The 20,816-nt window shown below is 31.4% G+C and overlaps 4 protein-coding genes across 7 annotated transcripts; 2 read left to right on the top strand and 2 right to left on the bottom strand.

The window, feature by feature from the left end:
* Positions 1-510: 510 nt before the first annotated feature.
* On the bottom strand, positions 511-2,958 carry LOC127245373 (MADS-box protein 04g005320-like). Its single transcript, XM_051266205.1, has 8 exons — positions 2,774-2,958; positions 2,093-2,171; positions 1,846-1,910; positions 1,666-1,765; positions 1,113-1,154; positions 972-1,013; positions 738-889; positions 511-586 (listed from the first exon to the last, which is right to left on the bottom strand). Exons 1-8 carry the CDS (start codon positions 2,956-2,958, stop codon positions 511-513), a joined length of 741 nt encoding a protein of 246 aa, XP_051122162.1.
* Positions 2,959-12,490: 9,532 nt separating this feature from the next.
* Positions 12,491-14,538, top strand: LOC127245729 (protein BIG GRAIN 1-like E). 3 transcript variants are annotated; one of them, XR_007837474.1, is made up of 2 exons: positions 12,491-14,259; positions 14,390-14,538. XR_007837474.1 is itself a non-coding variant. In XM_051266753.1 (1 exon), exon 1 carries the CDS (start codon positions 12,549-12,551, stop codon positions 13,476-13,478), a length of 930 nt encoding a protein of 309 aa, XP_051122710.1. In that variant the 5' UTR covers positions 12,491-12,548; the 3' UTR covers positions 13,479-14,395. The 3 variants fall into 3 exon arrangements, 1 of the variants encoding a protein (XP_051122710.1); XR_007837475.1 differs by having other exon boundaries at positions 12,491-14,236; positions 14,390-14,455; XM_051266753.1 differs by having other exon boundaries at positions 12,491-14,395.
* Positions 14,395-15,688, top strand: LOC127245731 (squamosa promoter-binding-like protein 6). The gene is made up of 4 exons (XM_051266756.1): positions 14,395-14,455; positions 14,575-14,981; positions 15,041-15,132; positions 15,215-15,688. The coding sequence occupies exons 2-4, from the start codon at positions 14,611-14,613 to the stop codon at positions 15,544-15,546; spliced, it is 795 nt and encodes a 264-aa protein (XP_051122713.1). The 5' UTR covers positions 14,395-14,455; positions 14,575-14,610; the 3' UTR covers positions 15,547-15,688.
* Positions 15,689-15,820: 132 nt separating this feature from the next.
* On the bottom strand, positions 15,821-17,823 carry LOC127245730 (protein CRABS CLAW-like). 2 transcript variants are annotated; one of them, XM_051266754.1, is made up of 7 exons: positions 17,698-17,823; positions 17,240-17,371; positions 16,968-17,070; positions 16,804-16,852; positions 16,608-16,683; positions 16,089-16,145; positions 15,821-15,930 (listed from the first exon to the last, which is right to left on the bottom strand). In XM_051266754.1, the coding sequence occupies exons 1-7, from the start codon at positions 17,767-17,769 to the stop codon at positions 15,925-15,927; spliced, it is 495 nt and encodes a 164-aa protein (XP_051122711.1). In that variant the 5' UTR covers positions 17,770-17,823; the 3' UTR covers positions 15,821-15,924. The 2 variants fall into 2 exon arrangements, with proteins under 2 accessions (XP_051122711.1, XP_051122712.1); XM_051266755.1 differs by having other exon boundaries at positions 16,968-17,067.
* Positions 17,824-20,816: the final 2,993 nt, after the last annotated feature.

Raw genomic sequence — 20,816 nt, 5'->3', positions numbered from 1 at the left:
CTCCAAAAAGGTCCAAAACGACTCTGATTAGAGCAATGATCTATGATAATGCAAGTGAAGTGGCGTCTAATAATATACATATATATATATTTTTTTTTAATAACATGGAAATCCACAGTCGCTACCCGTCAATGCTAGGCCTGACAAGACAAACCACATAAAACATATATATATATATTGATTTTAGTGTTTCAACAACGTTAGGAACGACAGAATATGTGTTTATACATTAAAGTTCCAGCCCTAACCTATGACTGCACAAATATGTGTTGTTATTAAAAAAAATAAAATCGTATTGTTCTTTTTAATTTATCACACACATATATATTTACACACACTGTGTGAGAGCTCTTTTTATTTATAATTTAATTAATTATTTTCGGTGGCTGATCACAAATTTAATTATTAAACGTTACTCAGAAATTACTATCATTAATTTTCTTACACCAGAATCTTGTCTTATTATTACAGCAGAAAAATTGATATATATATATATAAATATATTAATGTTCAATGCATCCATTCCGGCAGCAACCCTTTGGCATTATTGTTCTGTGTTGATGATCCTCCTGCTTCATTATTTGCTCTGCACTCAAAATTAATAAATTAATCACATTCATAATCATTCAAATTATATTCTTTTCTACTCATACTCATGATCCCTCAAACTCCTTTTCTTGATGAAAAATTAAATTAAATTTGGTCGATTATTTAAAAAATAAAAAAATATTAATTACCGAGCCATGTCGGCCGAGTTGTTGCGATCGAGAGTCTCGAAGAAGACCTCAGGGTGCACCGGCCTCGGCCTATACGGCGCTATGTGCCGATCGCCGGCACCCCATGTTTCTTGTAATGATCCTATATTGCTGCTGCTGCTTCTTCCTTCAATCTACAACCATTATAAGTATGTATCGATGTATGTATTTGTTAAATTTTGTAATAAATATTTAGGAGGGTTTTTTTTTATATACTTTGCTTTTCAGTGATTCATTGATCTCCATAAGGTCTTTTCCCTGTAAAAATGAAATATTGAGCTCAATTGGTTGTTTTAATATTTTCAATATATATACACGTACATGTATGCATAAATTAACATATATATACATACATACCTTTTGTTCAAGACTTGAAAGCTGTTGGAACATTTGTTGTGTCTGGAAAGAACACATTCAACAATTCTTTAGTATTAATGTAATTTGCACAAAACAATAAACACAACATATATATTGGCAGCTGACGATTAGTTCCAATCAGTATAAATTATACACTGACAGTTCAAAATGCCTATCAATAAAACACAAATGTAACATATTATCTGACATCATATATATATATATATATTAAAAATTCATACAATACATATCACGATTAATCTCAATATAGAATAAATGTTAACATGACGTATATGTATGATATGAATTGATAACATGTAATAGTTCAACAGTATATTTATTTTAAAAAATACCACAACTATGTCACACGCAATCTATAAAAAAATTTCTATCACTTTATTAATTCACTCGTATAGTTCTCAAAATGCTTCTATTATATATCACCATCAATCAATATAATAGTACGTTCTCTAAAATCTGTGTCGAATTCTAATGAGCATACATTTGCGGATGGACGAAGTAAGTATTTTCGTATATTATTAAAGACAAATACCTGTTTTAATCGAACTTGTCTTAAAGAGGCCTCTAATACACCCTCTAATTGGTCAAGTTCCTGTGCACTAAACCTGCCCAAATCTTCCCCCAAAATATGTCTGCAAAAACCAAAACCACGACAAATTAATTAATTGTATATATATTTATACATGGATCAAGAAAATGAAGAAAAATAAACCTCTGGGATTGTTGCAGAGCTTCAACTCTTGCCTTGAGCTTTAAATACTCATGGTAGCTGTTCTGCTCACATACAATACAATTATACAATACATACATATATATATATAATTTCAATAATAAATAAATAATTGTGTCGACTACTACTGTGTCAGCTACATCAATAAATGGTTGTTTATATAGTAATGGATCGAAAACAATAATTATTTTTTGTAATGGCAAAGAATGAATACATACGTACGTACCACTCCATTATTGGGAGATTGTTGGGCTTCAACTGATGAATCAAAGCTGCATCTGTGGTATCTCTCCAGTGTTTCTACCATACTAATTTATTCTTTTACATGTTAGAATTTGCATCATTAAATTATTACATACCTTTACTAATGAATAATACAAAAGAAATAAAGAGGATTCATTTTTTAGAAAGATGAAAATTTTCTGTTTCTTCTTCATCCTATATATATATATATATATTACGAGAAAAATTATAATTTTTTTTAGAAAAAAAAAAAGATTAAACTTTAGAACTTGAGAACCAAACCCTTTAAAGCTTTGTCTTAATTAACAACAACAACAAAAACAATAAGAATAATAAGTAATTGTATGAATTATTTTTATGCTGTCATTATTAAAATATAGATTTCATACAATAAAATATTTGTTGGAGAAGAGATAAAATCTGACTTAGATTTCACAATAAAACTTGAAAAACTCATCCCCAATAATCAGACAAAACTGAATTAACAATTGCAACCACAAAACCCTAATTTCATCTTAGCAATAACTCATTCACTCTTTAATTAGCTTTCAATCTCAAATATATATGAAAAATTGAATTAAAGCACAGAAAATGGACAGGGATGAAGAATCGAATCGAATTGAATTGAATCCAATATATATATATATATATGTATATATGATGATACCTGGAGGTGCTGCAGAACTCATAGAGTTTGCCTTTGTTGGAGAAGATGATGAGGGCAACTTCGGCATCGCAAAGAACAGAGAGTTCATAGGCCTTTTTAAGCATTCCATTTCTTCTCTTTGCAAAAGTCACCTGTCTGTTTATCTTGTTCTCAATTCTCCTCAGCTCCACCTTCCCCCTCCCCATAACCCCCCTGATGATTTTAAAAAAGAAAAAATAAATGTTGTCCTTGATCTATACTTATATGTATATATATTTACTATGTATGCATATATATATATGCAATTTCTATTTCTATATTATGGATGCTTCTCTCTCACTTATTTAACTCTCCACATGACTTATTATATATATAGACATTAGAATTAGGAACACTAATCTCATATATATCCCTCTTCTTTGCTTGATCTGATGAGTACACTCAAATTATTTATGGACATTAGGGTTTCTGCATCTCTTATATTGATTGATATATAGATGTGTGTTTGGTGGGGCTGTTCTTAGGTCTCCTAGGAAATCAGTACTGCAACTGTAAAAGTAATGATACATACATACATACATATATATATATATATATATAGATATATGGGTTTTGAAGAATTTATCCTTGTGCCAACTCAACTTCTTTTTCACCTAATTAGGCAAACAAATATCGTACACACACACATATATACATATATATATATAGTGATTTTATATAATTATATACATTGTTTAATCTTACAAAATATTACCTCTAAACTACTATTCATTTTTTAAAATAAAAAAAGAACTTAAAAAATCACCCTACTTTTTGGACTAAATTTTGTAGGTATAAAAAATTATGTCGGTACAATAAGAATAATATATATATTTTATGTTAAATATTGACTTTTTGTGAGATGATAGAATATATACATTATATATATTGAAAATTACGTCGGAAAAAAAAAATGATTGAACAAAACAAATATACTTAAGAGGTTTTTTTTTTTTTCTCTTGTTTATGAGGATCTGTATAGGAAAAATGATTGTTGAGACGACCATCATAATATGAAATTTGAATGCAGTTAAATTATTGACTCTTAGAAAAACAAAGAATCAAAATAATAGAAATATGTTACTCGTGATGAGTGACTAGTTATTAAATAAATTACATTACTTGTATATATATGTATATATATATATATATATTACCCCTCTTAAGAATTAATTTTTTTTTTCTTTTTTATCTTATCAGAACATACTAAAAAGGGTGTATTACATATGTATATCTCTGTCTGGGTGTGTACAAGAAAAATAAAATATGTATATACATAATTAATAATGTAAAGAGCCCCATGCATGCTTCTAAATTTGGTACTACATATAAATTTTATAGTGAAATGTTAAATTTTTTTATTCTGATGATCTAACTATTTTGAACACAACAAAGCTTTCCAAAACTAACTGGACATGCTAATTAATTAAAATGTGGGACATATCCAGTTGCTATTATTATTATTATTATTATTATTATTATTATTATTATTATTATTATTAGTATATAATCTTCTTTTTGATTAATTACCAACTCTTCAAATTTTGAATATGAATTAAGTCGCCAGCCGTACGCATTAAAAGAGCTAGATTTGGCCTAGTGATTCTTTCCAAAGAAATTAAAATCATAAACTAATTACTAAATATATATACATATGGGGAAGATTACGTTGCTGATATGGAAAAATCAGTACCTTCAGCATTCATAAAATATAAAAACAATATAAATTTTTATTAGAAACAACAAGTATGGTTTATAATAACAGCTTGTTTGTTTGTAATTACACGTGTGTTAAAAGTGTATGTCATGTGTTGAAATGAATTGTTGCATCTGCGATACGGTGATGTATTTGTATTATATGAATATAAATGATGTGTTGTCACTAACATTATCGTGTGCTATTTGCTATCTATCTATGTGCTGTCAATTTATGTATTGTATTTGCAATTATATTAATATTAATGATATATTGTCGCTAACATTACCGTGTGCTATTTGCTAGCGCTGCCATATACATATATATACATACATATATATATAGACAAAAGTATCTCCATTTTATATTATAAATAATTAGTTTATAGTTTTCATATTAATATTATTATTATTATTATTATCTTGTAAAATAAACAAACCCTAAGAATATAATTACTATCCGATTTTGGGATGGCCTTAATTAATTAGCATTTCTTTCTATATATATAATTAAAATTTTGTGAATGGCATATAATAAATTATATTACTAACAATAGCCACTAAATAGTTAATTAATTAGCAAATAGGATCCTTTTTAGGTTTGCAATTATATGTATAAATTTGAGAAATAAAAACCCTAGTTTAGATTTTTTTTTTTTTTTTTTTTGCCATCTATGATCTATATTTACACAATTTAATTGTATAGGCACTTTTAGCAATTGGCGTTCATAGTTACACGTATAGAAAATGTGATTAAATATATATAATATATATATATATATATATATATATATAGCTCTAACTTAATCAAGTTGACGCAAACTACTACTACTACTACTATAATAATAATAATAATAATAATAATAATAATAATAATAAGAAGAAGGATCGCAGCTATCATTCTCTATAATGAGATGATTATTTTCCTAGGTTTACAAAAGTATATCCATTTGTATTTGTCAAACAAATGTATATATATTTGTATTCTGTGTTTATATTTTGTGTTTTGTGTTTAAATATTAATCGAATGTTATATTTTATAAATTGGAAATAATGTATAAGAAATTGTGAAATTGCATGGTGAAATAATTGGGAAAAAAAAAAAAAAAATCTAAAAAAAGAAGAGTTTTTGCTATTATAAAATTGTCTATTTTTATTGGGCCTGGCCCCCAAATTGGGCTGTTATCAATCACGCAAGACCTCTAATAAAATAATTATAGAATTGATTGAATGATTTCAAGAACCAGAAAGCAGCAAAGGCTGATTTAATTAATTAAAACAATTAACTATTTGAATATATTATTTGATTAAAAATATTAAATTATTCTAGTTCCTGACCAATTGTGTCCATGGCAACCAGGTTCAGATTTCCTTAAAATTAAATAGAGATGTCTTTTTCTTGCAACATTATATAAACCAAGAAACAGACCCCTTTATTTTATCTTTTCATCCAAATTAACATAAAAGAAATGCACCTAAAAAAGGCAAAGTGCAGACAATCAATGGCCTTCCCATTAAGATAAGATAAGGTTTTAATCCAACAAACAAACTATGTACATATACATATACATACATATATATATATCAATATATGCATGTATGTATTCTTCAATTACACATTATTGTGTGAAGGGTTGTATATTTTATATTTTAGAATTTTTTATTGAAAGCTTGTTTAAATTTAATTATAATTCCTAGTTATCATTAATATAGGATTGTGTCTCATTTAAATAATGTAAAACTACACTGAGTCAAACTTTTCTTTGATTAGAAATTTTCTTCCAATAAAATGTTTATATAAAAATTAAAGATACAAGAGTAAAAAAAAAAAAAAAAAAAAAAAAAAAAAAAAAAAAAAAACATATATATATATATATATATAGTGTTATGTTATTAATGAGGACCTCTCGTGTGTTTATTTTGTAATAAAATTTAAATTTTGTCAAATATAGGTACATATATAGCTAGGATGAAATGAAAGGTACTTTTAGTGTTCAACATGATGCCACGTAGGTCTTGAAATAAAGAAGTAATTATAATAATATATTTTGTAAATTATGGTGACATTTAGGTTGGTAGAATTTAAGAGCAACAAGTTTTTGTAATGGATTATGGAATCATGAATGCACCTAAATAAATATATATATATATATATATATATATAGGTTGATGACTTTTGAGAGGCTATTGATGCTAAGAAGTGTAGCATTACCCACCTTTAGGAGGCCTACTGTCACGGGCTGACATTCCTGCCCTTGGTTCTCGGCCATAGTCCGTCCCATGTGTGCGAGCCCCTGTCCTGTACGGCTGTCTAATGACCCATATCTTGGTGCAGGTACGTGTTCCACATGATTCTCCCATACTGTATGGTTCATCCCGGGTGTGTTGCGCATCAGGGACGGCTGGTCTGGGCCTCTGCGCGGGCGTGGCCTAGGCGCCGGGCGTGTCAGCTTCCGGACACGTGACATGTGGTATCAGAGCGGACCTTGACGCTGGTGGCGAACGAAGCGACAAAGTGGGCATGTCTCGAGTCAAGGAGCATGTTGGTCGGCACGTCAAGGAATAGCATGTCCTAAGGTAACTGGACATCCCAAGGAGGGGAGTATGCTCGACGTTGCCGAAAAGGCCAAGAAGGCCGAGCTTTGTTCGTGAGGTGAAAACCACGTTAAGGACGATCATCGGGCAAAAAAATTGCACTAGCCGCAACAACGGATGTTCCGGACGGTGTGTGGAGATGCGCAGTGGAAGTTGGGTCGCACAAAGATTATGGCAAAAGAACTCGCTGGCTATTGGTGAGCACCAAATGAATGGTATGCAGGAAAAGGTTCCGCAGAAGCATACCGAGGGTGCAAGAAACAACGTCAGTGCACTCAAGTAGCGTCGCACGAGGGCGTTTGCGACTTGAAGTGGGGGAATTTGTCACGGGCTGACATTCCTGCCCTTGGTTCTCGGCCATAGTCCGTCCCATGTGTGCGAGCCCCTGTCCTGTACGGCTGTCTAATGACCCATATCTTGGTGCAGGTACGTGTTCCACATGATTCTCCCATACTGTATGGTTCATCCCGGGTGTGTTGCGCATCAGGGACGGCTGGTCTGGGCCTCTGCGCGGGCGTGGCCTAGGCGCCGGACGTGTCAGCTTCCGGACACGTGACACTACTTTCATATATTGCCATCCACTTAATTTTAATTAACCAATTTATCTCAAATTATTATTATTATTATTATTATTATTTTATAAAAATTATATATTCAATCAATTAGATTTGCAAAGCAATCAATTAGCTAGCGGGAGCAAAAACCCTTAATCAACGGTAAATGTTTATGTCTATTGTTCATGCTTTAGTGTATATGCATGTCACAGACCTCACAATAGTCTATTCATGATAGATTTGTATCGACGACTTTAGTATTTTAAATGAGTAAAATCACTTCATTCTAATTCAACTTGTTTATTATGATATCAGATTCGTATTGATCTGTATATATAATTGGATCGAAATTCTTGATTCAAATCCAATTATTTCGTGTTGAATTCGTGTCGAATTGTCGTATCATATTAGTTTTTTGTCGGTTCCAATGAATAGTGAATTAGATTATATTATTTAATATTGAACTTAATTTAAATTAATATGTTGACTAATTATCAAATTTAAATTAATTTTTATATAAAACTAATTAATTAAAATTAATACTCCTTCCGTCCTAAAAGAGCTGTCTTATTTTTCCATTTTGATTTGTTTCAAAACAATTATCTTATTTTCTTATTTAGTAACTATGATCCTTACTTTATAACAAAATTATTATTATTATTTTTTTTCAAAATCACCTTTAATTAATACTCCAACTTACTTTTTAAAAGATATTTTAATTTTTTATATTTTACTTTATACTCACTCTCAATTAAATATTATTATTTTTTAATTTTAGTGTCCACTCCCACTATGACGTCTCTTTTGGGATTGAGGAAGTATATATTATAATTGAGTTATCGTGTTAGCTTCGAGTTGAGAGCATCGGCTCTAATTCAATATGTTCGTTATCGTATCGAATTTGTATTGAATCGTATACATAATTGAATCAAAATTATTTATTCAAATTCAATTATCTCGTGTCGAATTTGTATCGAATTAGTTTTTGACAGCTCTGATGTCACACTTCTAAGTCATATACACCTTAAAAATACGCAATAAATAAATAAATAAATCAATGAAGAAATAATAAGGAAGCATGAAAAGGGCAAGATTGGGATAAATCTTGCCCCCCAATGGCCCAACAAGAGGTGGCCCATTTGAAGGATCTTGATTTTGATCTTCATTTTGATTAAGCCTTGTTTGGATTCCCCTTTTTTTCCCAAATTCAAAATTTCGAAATTCATTTCCACCAAACTGCAGACTCACTCACTGACAACCCATCCCAATCTCAAATCCCCAATCCTTTCTTCTACTTTTTCTTCGTCGTCGTCAACCCAATGAGTCAATAAATTTATCTATTTATCATTTGTTCGATTTGTGGTACAGATGGAATGGGACACACACACACAGGTGGATTGGAAAACCAGTGGCCACAAAAAAAACATCCAATCCATGGTGTATAACTAAAGAAAGCAACCAAACACGGCGTATGCTCCCAAATTACGCCCCGACAAACAAGGGCACCCGACACGTGTCCCCCAACCATTCGCCCCTCCTGACTGATGTGTCTCAACATGGCCGGGCCTATCATCTCTGTCTTGTCTCGTGGGCTTTTTATTGGGCCTCAAATCCCCAAATCATTTCCCTCTATTATTTAATTTTTTACTATTATATCATTTTTATTAAAAATTGCTTTAAAATATCTTATACTACTTTTTTTTTTTTTAAATTTATATTTATTGTATATTACAAATTTTGGGGGTTACGAGATAGGTGTAGATGTAATAAATCTATACAGCTATGATTAGATTAAATATTTGTAGGGGTAGCAATTTGGGGGAATTGCTGTTCCCCAACAAAGGCACGATAATAAGTCATTGGCACATGTCTTGTAGTCATTTTAATTTATTTTATAATTATGTAATTTAATTTATTTATTGTAATATGGGGAGGGTCTTTGTCACTTCAATGATTTATAATATGTTACTAACACACGATTAAAATAGCGACTTTAGTTTATTGCACCACCGCCACCTTCTGAAAGCGCATTTTGGAGCAATAGCGACAAAGCCAACTATCACTTTCACAAAATAGTAATATATCGTACCATGAATTTGACAATTCAATTCAACTGTCTCATACATAAATGAATTTTTTTATTTTTTTATTTTTTCAATTTAAAAATTGGATATGATGCCACATAAAAGTTAGGCATGCATGTTAATTAAGAATTAATTAGTTATGCCATGCGTAGTGTAATTTATTTAATTTCAATATGTAAACATATATATATATATAATAGTAGTATATGTGTAGATGTAGTGAGTTATAATGAACGTTGATGGCAGTCGTGCTAGTGGAAATATTATTTTTAATTATTATTGTAATGATACAAATGTTTGCCACTATTTAAGTTTTGGAATTATGGTTGGAGTGAGGGGTAACATTTAATTTAATTTAATTTAATTTAATTAATTCCTATATATGTTCAATGTCTTTTTAACAAGATAGGGGCAGTGCACGTGTGCCCACAAATGTAGGCACGACATACAATTTAATTCAAAACCCTAATTAAATTAAATGAATATTATCCAACTATCACTTCACCAATGTAACATTAATTGATTAAAAAGAGTTTTATTATTATTTTTTTCATTTATTTTATTTTTTATTTTTTAAATGAAAAGAAGTATAGATATGATTAAGAAGATGAGGATCCAAAGGTGCATTAGGTGTGTTGTGTTGTGTTGTTGAATCCCCACAAAAGAACATAATCCCAAATTATAAGTTTGTTGAAACATGATAAGGATAAAATGCTTCTCCAAACCACAAGTTCCTATTATGTGGGCTCTCCCCAAGGATATTGTTATTATTATTATTATTATTTTCATAAACATTTCCATATATATATATTATTTGATTATCCATTTAGACAAATTTATATATACTATACTAACAATTTTTTATTTTCTTAATAATGTGGAAACTTGAAGTCGTTATTCTTCCAGTGTGCTTTTGAGTAAATCTCCAATCGAATATAAAGGATTTGAACTCATAACTTTACTAGCATTTTTACCTGTATGACTTAAAAGTAATTTATTAGACCTCAAAAATTAAAATTTGAAAAATATATTCTATGTTTTTATTTATTTATTTATTTTTTCTTATTTACCCTTATATTCTTTCTCTTTTGAGCTATCTATTATTCTCTCTCTTTTATACTCTGTGTATTGTATTATCTATTTTTCTTGGTAAATGTTTTTTAAAAGAAAAAAAAAAAAGTTGTTATATTATTTAGTAATTATTTTAATATATTTTAAAATTTACTAAATTATAATTTTAGTGTTTCAAATTAAAGCCATTGAAATTATTTTTTTTACATATAATTTTTTATTTGTAAAATATATAGATTTACTAAAAACTTATTTTTATGTATAATTTTTTATCATATAAATTTTATATTAGAAATAAATAGTTTCAAAATATAATTATTTAAGCTTATAAGTTCAATAAAATAATAAATTAATCAAAGTTTAAAGTAATATTCAAGTATATTTAAGATTCCAAAAATAAAGATAAATATTTTCTCCGTTCCAATACAATAGTCTTATTTACCATTTTTGTCCGTCCCAAAACAATAGTATTGTTTTCATAAATAACCATATCACCGTAAAACTATCCATACTTTTTCATTTTTATTACACAAGTGTCACTACTTTTTACACTAATACACTCACACGGTCAAAAAAATCTTTTATCCATACTTTTTACCAACTACCAGTATAATATAATATTCATTAAATCTCGTAACCATATTTATGGAACGAGGGGAGTATATCTTTAATTATCCTTTCATATACAAACATTTAATATTAAATCATTGTTTACCAAACACTCTAATAAAAATATATCTCATAGTCCCGTAAAAAATGGCCGGGTGGTGTGGGATTGAACGTGTAGAATAGTTCGCCTAGTGTGATTTACTTTCGGACCTAGTTTACAGGGTATTAGGTAAATAAGATTAACAAGCTCATTGCTAAATGCACACATTTAATGGCAAAAATACTTTCTAAGAGTTTTTAAAACAGGTTCACTTGTAAATTTTTAAATATATTTCTCTTATTCATAAAATACCACCTTATTCATTTTGACAAAATTAATTTTTCAATGTTTAGCTGTTAACTTTGATTCAATACTTTATTATTACAATTTCACTGTATTTATTGCATTATTTTTATTTTTTTGATCATCATTAATTACTAATTAAATTTTAAAAAAATATCTGTAGCTATTTTTTTATTTTTTCAATTTTTTAATAACATATTCATTTTTCAAATAATATACATGATATATATATATATACTGTAACTTAAATATAAAATTATGATCAAACAATATTGTCTCGTCTCCAAATGCTTAATATCAAACTTTCAACCATAATCTCAACCGATAATCAAACATATCCCAAGTAATTAAGTCACCTATATATATTTGATATATATAGTTATACATATTGTGAACTTTCATCGTCCCTTAACAATTTATCTATTTTTTTTATTTTGATCGTCTTATAAGAAAGTAATTATTTTTTTTAATAACTGTACTGTCTATTTAACATTACAAATATCATTATATTTATATTCATATATATAAATAATATAAATAATATTCCCCCTCCGTCGTAAAAATATATATGCATTTGACCCGGCCAAAAATAGATAAAAATAAAAATATTTTTCTTAAATATAGATAAGAAAAATATGAATAAATTTGAATAAAATATAGATAAAATATATATTAATTTTAAAAAGTAAATTGATTGCTATAAAAAGGGTTGCTAGAAACCATTATTTTCAATCATTTCAAACCACTCCTTTCCACTATATATCAATCTATCTATCAATCTATCTGCCAAACCACATTACAATACAATGTCGACTTCGTCCTCCTCGTCCCTTTACATTTCCCCAAACCCTAATTTCAACACTACCCCTCCCAATCCCAACATTCCTTCTTCCACCCACCGGAGAAACGACTCCGGCGAGCTCGACGTCTTCGAGGCTGCCCGCTACTTCTCCGCCCAAGAAACCCTCCATCGTCTCCACAGCTCCGCCCGAATGAGCCTCGACGTCCCCATCTTCACAAACCCTATTCATCCACCTGGAACACTCACCGCCACCACCACCACCACCGCCGCCGCCGGGGGGATCAGTATCGATCACATCAAAAAAGAGAATAATGTTTACAGCGCCGCCAAATTCAAGCAGCCAAGCTCGCCGGGAGCCCGCCTCGCCAGCTTCCTCAACTCCCTCTTCAGCCAGACCTCTTCCAAAAAGAAGAAGAAATCAAAGTCCGGCAAGGACGCCGCCGCCGCCGACGATGACGCCGCCTCCTCCGCCAGAAGGAAACGCCGCAGCAGCATCAGCCATTTTGGGATCTCCCGGAACCCTAATTCCTCCGCCGCCGTGACTCCCACCAAATCGTACAAGGAGATCCGGGACCTGGCCGATCTCAGCAAGGCGCCGGTGCCGGCTCAAATTCCGGCGGCCGGAATGTTTAAGACTGGGAAGAAGACGACGGATCATAAATCCAGGCTCAGCAACGTTGGTAGCATGCCCAGTTTCGGCCATGGAAGTAACTTAGGGTTTTCTGACAGAAATTCCACGGCGGAAACGGAGTTCAGGAAATTCAGCGAAGCCGACGACGGCGACGGCGGCGCAGACACTGATTCGAGTTCGGACCTCTTCGATTTGCCTAATCATGAACTGGATTTCTTCTCCAATGGCCTACCTGTCTATGGAACGACGAACATGGACAGAATCAGGATTGTTGCTCCAATTTCCAGCACTGCAACAGCATAGTTCTTTAATTAATTAATTAATTACACATTTTCAATTAATAATCAGATAAATATATGTATCTATATGTATATATTTATTTGTGTTTCTTGATCATGCTTGGAATGGAATCGTGGAGAGAATGATTGATTTTTGTGACAAAATCAGGCCAAGGGATTCTACTTTTTTTTCTTCAACTTTTTTCCCTCTTTTAAAATCACTACTTTTCTTCTCTTTATCTACAGTTTCCATTACTTTTTATTCTTTTTCTTTAATGATGATCAGATCTTCAATGATATTTCTAAGCAATTATGATTTTGACTGTTTACATTTGAAAATATTATTGCAGATTTGACAAACCATTTTCTTCTTCCTAAAATCTTAATTCACATGATTATTTCTTATTGGGCTCATATAATTGGGCCGCATTCAATTAATCTTCCATAGGCCCATTTTAGAATCTGACACAATAGGCATCTGTTTCAGGTCTGAGTCCGACCCAATTTTGGAATACAGAGCGGACCCGAATCCAAATTCGAAAATCCATACCCGTATAGGAGGACGGCGGATCGTCGTCTCCATCGCCATCGTCGTCGTCGTCATCGAGCTTTGCCTGTTGTTTTCCTGCGGGTGTGAATGGTGGGAAACGAAGCAGCCTCGTGGTGCAATATCGGTTTCAATCCCTCAATATAATACTCAATTGCCACATCCACAACAGCACACGATTACACTATTGGATTAACAAATAATATCTCTCTCCTTATCGCCATACTGTTCATAGGGTAAGCACTGACGTCGCTTCCTGGTAAGAAACCACCTTCCAGTTGATATTACTCAAGTTTTTTTAATTCAATTCCCAATCATTTTCCTCCCCAACTGGCACTTCCCACGATTATTGGGTCTTTATCTTCCCTCTTTCCACCATGTTTGTTTAGCTGCTGACGAAACAGTTCAAATCGGAAGAGAAAAAGAAAGAACCATTTCTTTTCTTCCCCAAATTGGTGAGAATCTCTAAACCCTAATTGCTTGCTTGTTGTACCTCCTCCTTGCTAATCTCGTGCTCTTAAATTTCTGTAATGTTCCATTTCTGTTAATTTCATCATCTGTGAAAATAATGGAGTCTTTCAGCTTCAATTTAGAGGGACAAGAGGTTTCTATGGCAGAAGATGCAGAATTACAGGACGTTACTGCAGAAGCCTTTCCAGTCATCCTAAATGATGTATTTTTGGGTATGGAATCAATGGAGAGTTATCCTCTTTGCTTAGAACATTTATTCGATGATGCTAATGTTGGTGCAAGATTGTCCAATTCATCCTCTTCTTCGCCTGCGCCGCCTCAGTCGGCCAAAAGAGCCCGAATCGAAACACCATTGTCCCGGATTCCTGTTTGCTTAGTCCATGGCTGTGACAAAGATTTGAGTTCATTGAAGGAGTACAACAGGAAGCACAGAGTATGCGATATTCATTCGAAGATTTCTGTGGTTATCGTCAATGGCGTTAAGCAGAGGTTCTGCCAGCAATGCAGCAGGTAGATCTTAAATCTTGCTCTGTATTGAGTCTGCTGTTATATAATTAATTTCATTGCAGGTTTCACAAACTAGCCGAATTCGATGGAGGCAAGCGCAGCTGTCGCAAGCGTCTTGCAGACCACAACGAGCGCAGAAGAAAGCCTCGATTAAGTAAGCCGAAGTTATCACTGATTTAAGTAAGCTGAAAATCCTCACCTGCTTTAATGGCGGATCTCTGCCTTGACGCGTGCAGGTCCTCTGTTATTCGACACAGATGACTTAAGATGGCGATGTAATGATCGAAGTAGTTTCAAGACAGGGACTCAACGATCAGCAGCTGAATTTTCCGGCTCAATCTCCGGCAGTGCTCTCTCTCTTCTGTCATCTCATTCACAGAGCTCAATAAGCCTTTCAGAAATGGACAATGGCCGAACCTGTCTCAATTTCGGACCTCTGCAGAAAGAACTCATGGAAGAATCAAGTCATCCAAAAACTGTCGACTTGCTTCAACTGTCATTACATCTTCAAAGAGTCGTGGAACAGCAGAAATACCTTGGGCCGGAAGAAGATGAATCTGTCAAATAGGTCTAATGGCTTAAGTTAATAATCCATGTATGTCTAATTTGTTGTATTTATGACATTATTCTTTCCTTGTAATAGAACAACCAAGAAATGGCCTACACATTATATAGATAATAAAAATAGCAGATGATGTTCATTGATTAATACAAATAATGTCTGGAACTGGAATGGAGGCCTGATAATAATACACTATGCCATCATAGAACATAAAGTTGCAACAAAGACAGAACAGACAAAGCTGATGAGCATCAGAACTGAACCAAGTTATGAGTTATAAACTAGCCCAGCTAGTTTCCATTGCTCGAATTGGCCATTAAACCAGCAACATTTATTGGTAGAAAATCTCTCTCTATTGGTTCAGCTTTCTCTCATTTCACTTAATTAACCCTGCAGACATATATATATATATATATATATAGCAATAATTAGAAAAATTAAGGTTCAAGAACAATGAAGGAATAAAATTAAAAGAGCCATTTGATATATATATATATATGTATATGTATATGTATTTGTCTGTGTAGTAAAAGGGATTGGTTTCTTACATTGTTGCAGCCATTAGAAAATGGCCCTCCTGTGGAGTTTGGGATGTACCTTGCCCACTGCATTCACAATATTCAGATGAATAAGTCAAGAATCGGCGAAATTTCGATAATCTGTTATAGTTGAAACCAAGAAAACTCAACCAGGTTACATACTTAACAAGCTAAGAGTTATCAGAAATCGATATTGTTAGGAATTGACAAATAATCAGCTATAATAAAAACTATGAACTCAACCTGGTTACATGCTTAGCAAGCTAAGAGTTAGAGAAGTCAGCATTGAGGTTCGAACAATATATATTCAAGATGTTCATTTTATTACACTCCCTCTTTCTGCTTCTCTTCTAATACATACATTTCAACACTCCATTAATCTCCTCTTAAAGGTTTAAGGAGAAAAAATGCAGATCCTATTAGGGGGCTTGTATATATACATCATACATAATGGTATGAACAATATTGTTTATAATTTATTAGGGTTATAAGCATGTTAAGGATGATTATACTAAGGGGAAGACTTACATTTTTCGCAGCTGCGCTGAAAGCCTCGCGGTGGGGTATCTCCGGATTCGCGGCTTTAATGCGCTGTATCTCCTCTCTGATGAAGAACATAGAACAATTATATGTATATATATGCATATTCACATTAGAATTGTAATTGTAATTAAGATTGCTAGTGTTGAAACTAAATTTGGTAGATAAAAGAGCAGTTCCATACTTCATAAATCGATTATAAGCAGATGGAAGCCTATGCTTCTTCTCAGGAGCTGCAACAAGATTTGCAAAAAGTGTGGATTAGCACTCAAGAAGAACATTCTAAGAGGGTAAATTATACATATATATATATGTATGTATTTATGTATCTACATAAGACTATCATACGTTTGACCACAAATGGAGCTTTAGGAGATAAGGGCTCTGTAGATGTGGTTGAGGAAGATGATGATGATGGCTGCCCCTTCTTAAATTCACTGCACAAAGTCTGCTGCACCATACACTTCAATACTATTAATTAAAATAATTCAAGATTACACAAAGATATCATTTTCTTACACATCAAATTTCATTCTTAGATCAAGACAACCACATCGGCACTAACAACTACAACACATTGAAAGAAAACATTTAAAAAAAAAACATATATTTGAATGCACCTGATGAATGCTGGCTTGATGATCATAGAATTGAGCTTGAAAGGAAGTCTTGGGGCTCAGGAAAGACAGGTTGCTGCAGTGTCCACATTTCACCGTCACGGTATCGAGCAATCTCTTGCATGGAATTCCAACCTAGAATTTTATTAAACATATGAAGAAGATGGAGTTTTAGGGCACAAAAACTAACTAAGCCTGTCTGTGTTTCCAAATTATATGTATATGTATATGATTCTGAAAGTTTTATAGCAGTTAGGGCTTCAATTTCATCAAAATCTTACACAGTGAGACTGAGCATGGAGAAAGCCCTAATTAGTTTAACCTAGAGGAATAATCAAATTCAAGCCTTCCCTTATTCTCTAAAAAATTTTCAGACCTGAATTCGTTCATACAACACACCACAGATACATGATTCCCATCGAACACTGAAACAAGAATAATTAAAAAGTGATGAAACCTACCGCAAGAACAGTGTTGCAGAAGTTGCAGCGGACATAGCAAAGATGCTCGGAGGATGACTGAGCCAAATCCATGGTAGATTCTGATCTTGACAAGATGCAGCCCTATTGAGCTCAAGGGGGTTTATCAGATATAGAAGAAGAAGAAGAAGAGGAAGAAGGTAGAGTAAATCAATGTTACTGCACACATATATATATATATGCTGAAAGTGAAAAATTAGGGTTTGGGGAAGGGGGGGGGGGGGGGGGGGGGGTAGGGTGACAGCTGGATTTCAAGGGAGGGAGATCAGTAACATTGCTTCAAGAAAGAAAATCTAGGATTACTAAGATGGTTACATAGTACAGCCATTTCTGACTTGCAGACAAATTGGGACTGTCCTCTCTCTCCTGTTCATGCACACACGCAGATATATTTTTTTATATACACATACATTGTATGTATCTATATGCATATGTGTATACAGGCTAGCTGTTGAATCCATTATGGTGTCTTTGTAACTTATTACATGTATGCAGAAATTTGTGATTATGAACAAAGTGAAACACCCAAGATATTTGAATCTCTTGATTTCATTACATGTACGTTTGTTTGTGTCTCTGTGTTTATTGATTTATTTTCTTGGAAAAAAAAAATGAAAAAGAAAAGTTGAATCAAATTTTTATGTGGAAGCAATCTGTGAAATATCTCATATATATCTTAGTTCTCATCAACTATGCTTTAGTAAAACTAACAGATATATATAAAAAAATGAGTACGAAAATATACAGAAGAATTAAGGATTGTAACGACCATATATAGTATCCTTTAAAACATTGTCATAGATGCTTAGGACATATTTTACTATATTAAAGATTGTAAGGTAAGAGATGATGATACCTTAATTAGTACTTCAACAAGGATTTTTTTATTTATTTATTTTTTTTTCTGTAGAATAACACGAATTATTATCTCTAGCCTACAATTTGAATCTTTAGTGACTTGGTGTGATTGTACAAATAAGATAAGTAGAATTTTAAATTGATTGATTAAGCTATTTATGTCAATAATATGTATATTTTTTTAAGGGTCTACTTAAAAAAAAAAAAAAATTCTAAAGTTAAATGTACTTGCTCTAGATTAATTGTGTTCTGACCAAGAATATCTCCGTACATTTGATCCTAGCCATAAAGGATTCATTTATGTGATGCAATTAGGGTTATAAGAGCAATGTGTAAACTTTCTCAAATATACCCTTTCGTTCTTGACACGAAGAGCAATCTCATATTATTTGGGGCATTAGAATCTAAATGGCGATCATTCGATTGTGTAGGCTAACCATATGTATTTATAGTGTTGGGTGCCTCTATTTCTAAGAGCATCTCTTACAGACCTCTCTTGTTACTTTTATTATTATTTTTTCAGTTTTTATTATAATAACTAGTTATTTTTCTTATTACCTTTAAGAAGAGATACACTTATTCACAATGTATTACCTTTCTCAAGAATCAATTACCTTCAATAAAAGCTTAAAGAAAATAATTAAATATTATTCAAAAAATTTTAAATTTTAAAATTAACAGAAATTATCTCATATATAATGATTTATTCGAATAATTTCAATTTTTAAAATAGTAAATTATACATGTTCTAATATATTAAAATTTATATAGATTAAAATTTAAAAATTTAATATAACATTATATATAAATAAATAAATAATTTTTATATATTATGCAATACAAATATATAGAAATAAATAAATAAATTAGTGTGGATCCTATAAAATATAGTAAAGGTAATGTGCTGAAGGTGATTACTCTAACGAGTGATAAAGAAAGTAATTTAAATGTTGAGTTGGACATGATGTGAATGAGAGAGATAAAAGAGATAACGAAGTAGATGTAATGTCTGTAACGTATGCTCTAATATATATATATATATATATATAGTTGGGAGCTTGTATGAATAATTTTATCCTTTTGCAATGATAAATCATTTTGGATATACATTTTTTTTTTTTTTTTATCTAGTTTGGAAAGTGAGAGTCTATTATATTGTATTGTGATTTGTGAAGCTCAAGTTGGAGGCTGGAGAAGTACTTGAAAATATCTAACTTGATGTCTTTGATGTAGATCATTTTGATCGAATTAAGTCAATAAACCTTTATTTTATTTTTTTGTGTGTGTTTTCTCGATTTCCCAATTTCTCCCAACATATGCATATCGCAAATATCAGTAATGAATGTTATAGAAAAGATCAAAAAGGACTTGGAGGAAGGTAGAGAGTCAAAGTTTGTGAACAATCCAACAAGTTGCTAGAGGAAAGTGTATGCATATTTGGCACTACTTGTAGCAAAATAACCTCAAAAAGAAGCTATATTAATGGAAATCACACTTTCGAATACTAATTGTAATGCTCAAGAAAAGTCATCTTATGAACAAAAGAAGAGTGTAAGAAACTACTAACTTTTTCTTTCTTTTTTTTTTTTCTACATAAACTGAAGTGGATTAACTACCCTTTAGGGTATGTGGTATACAATGTCAATGGAAGCTGATGATTGGCAAAGATATATATATATATATATATATAAGATAGTTTACATTTTAATTAGGATGAACTATTGTCAATAAACTGTAAATGATTATTAAAGTCACTTATCATTTAGTTGTAAAATTTGGTTTAGATAGAATCATACTAATTTATATAATATCGAGTCATATACTAATATTGTAGATTGTAGTAGTACTATTGCATATTAAATAAAATTTAAAAAATCCACTTACCATTTAATGTCCTTCTATCATATAAAAAAAAAAAAATGGTATTAGTAGTATAATTACTTAAAAATTGTATTTAATCAAAGTATTTTGGAGTTTTGTATTGATTTGAAAATAATAAAAGAATGAATAAAGAAATAAGTTTATGAAAATATTTTGAATAGAATATAACTTTTAAGATTTTGAATGTGACAATTTTTATAAAGTAATTTTTAAAATAATGTTAAAAATATATTTAAAAACATAATCCAACCTAAAATAAAAATTGGTGATAGGTGAAGTATAAGCCAAGGAAGTTCCCATCATTTTTTTAACGTGGGATATATTCAACATTTCGCCTCGAGATGACAATTTTGAAAATTGGT

The sequence above is a fragment of the Andrographis paniculata genome, unplaced genomic scaffold (assembly GCF_009805555.1).
Source record: "Andrographis paniculata isolate CXL003 unplaced genomic scaffold, ASM980555v1 Contig22END, whole genome shotgun sequence".
In the NCBI taxonomy this organism is placed as follows: Eukaryota; Viridiplantae; Streptophyta; class Magnoliopsida; order Lamiales; family Acanthaceae; genus Andrographis; species Andrographis paniculata.
The sequence above is the reverse complement of the archived record's forward strand: the minus strand, read 5'-3'. Positions and strand labels throughout refer to the sequence as shown.

Excerpts from the sequence above, each read along its gene's own strand:
- LOC127245373 (XM_051266205.1), bottom strand. The coding sequence starts at position 2,958 with ATGGGGAGGGGGAAGGTGGAGCTGAGGAGAATTGAGAACAAGATAAAC. Across the intron at positions 1,155-1,665 it reads GACAAGTTCGATTAAAACAG|ACACAACAAATGTTCCAACA; the intron begins GTATTTGTCTTT and ends TGTTCTTTCCAG. Across the intron at positions 890-971 it reads ATGAATCACTGAAAAGCAAA|ATTGAAGGAAGAAGCAGCAG; the intron begins GTATATAAAAAA and ends TAATGGTTGTAG.
- LOC127245729 (XM_051266753.1), top strand. The coding sequence starts at position 12,549 with ATGTCGACTTCGTCCTCCTCGTCCCTTTACATTTCCCCAAACCCTAAT.
- LOC127245731 (XM_051266756.1), top strand. The coding sequence starts at position 14,611 with ATGGCAGAAGATGCAGAATTACAGGACGTTACTGCAGAAGCCTTTCCA. Across the intron at positions 14,982-15,040 it reads TTCTGCCAGCAATGCAGCAG|GTTTCACAAACTAGCCGAAT; the intron begins GTAGATCTTAAA and ends ATTTCATTGCAG. Across the intron at positions 15,133-15,214 it reads CAGAAGAAAGCCTCGATTAA|GTCCTCTGTTATTCGACACA; the intron begins GTAAGCCGAAGT and ends TGACGCGTGCAG.
- LOC127245730 (XM_051266754.1), bottom strand. The coding sequence starts at position 17,769 with ATGGATTTGGCTCAGTCATCCTCCGAGCATCTTTGCTATGTCCGCTGC. Across the intron at positions 17,071-17,239 it reads ATCAAGCCAGCATTCATCAG|CAGACTTTGTGCAGTGAATT; the intron begins GTGCATTCAAAT and ends TGTATGGTGCAG. Across the intron at positions 16,853-16,967 it reads AGCTCCATTTGTGGTCAAAC|CTCCTGAGAAGAAGCATAGG; the intron begins GTATGATAGTCT and ends ATCTTGTTGCAG.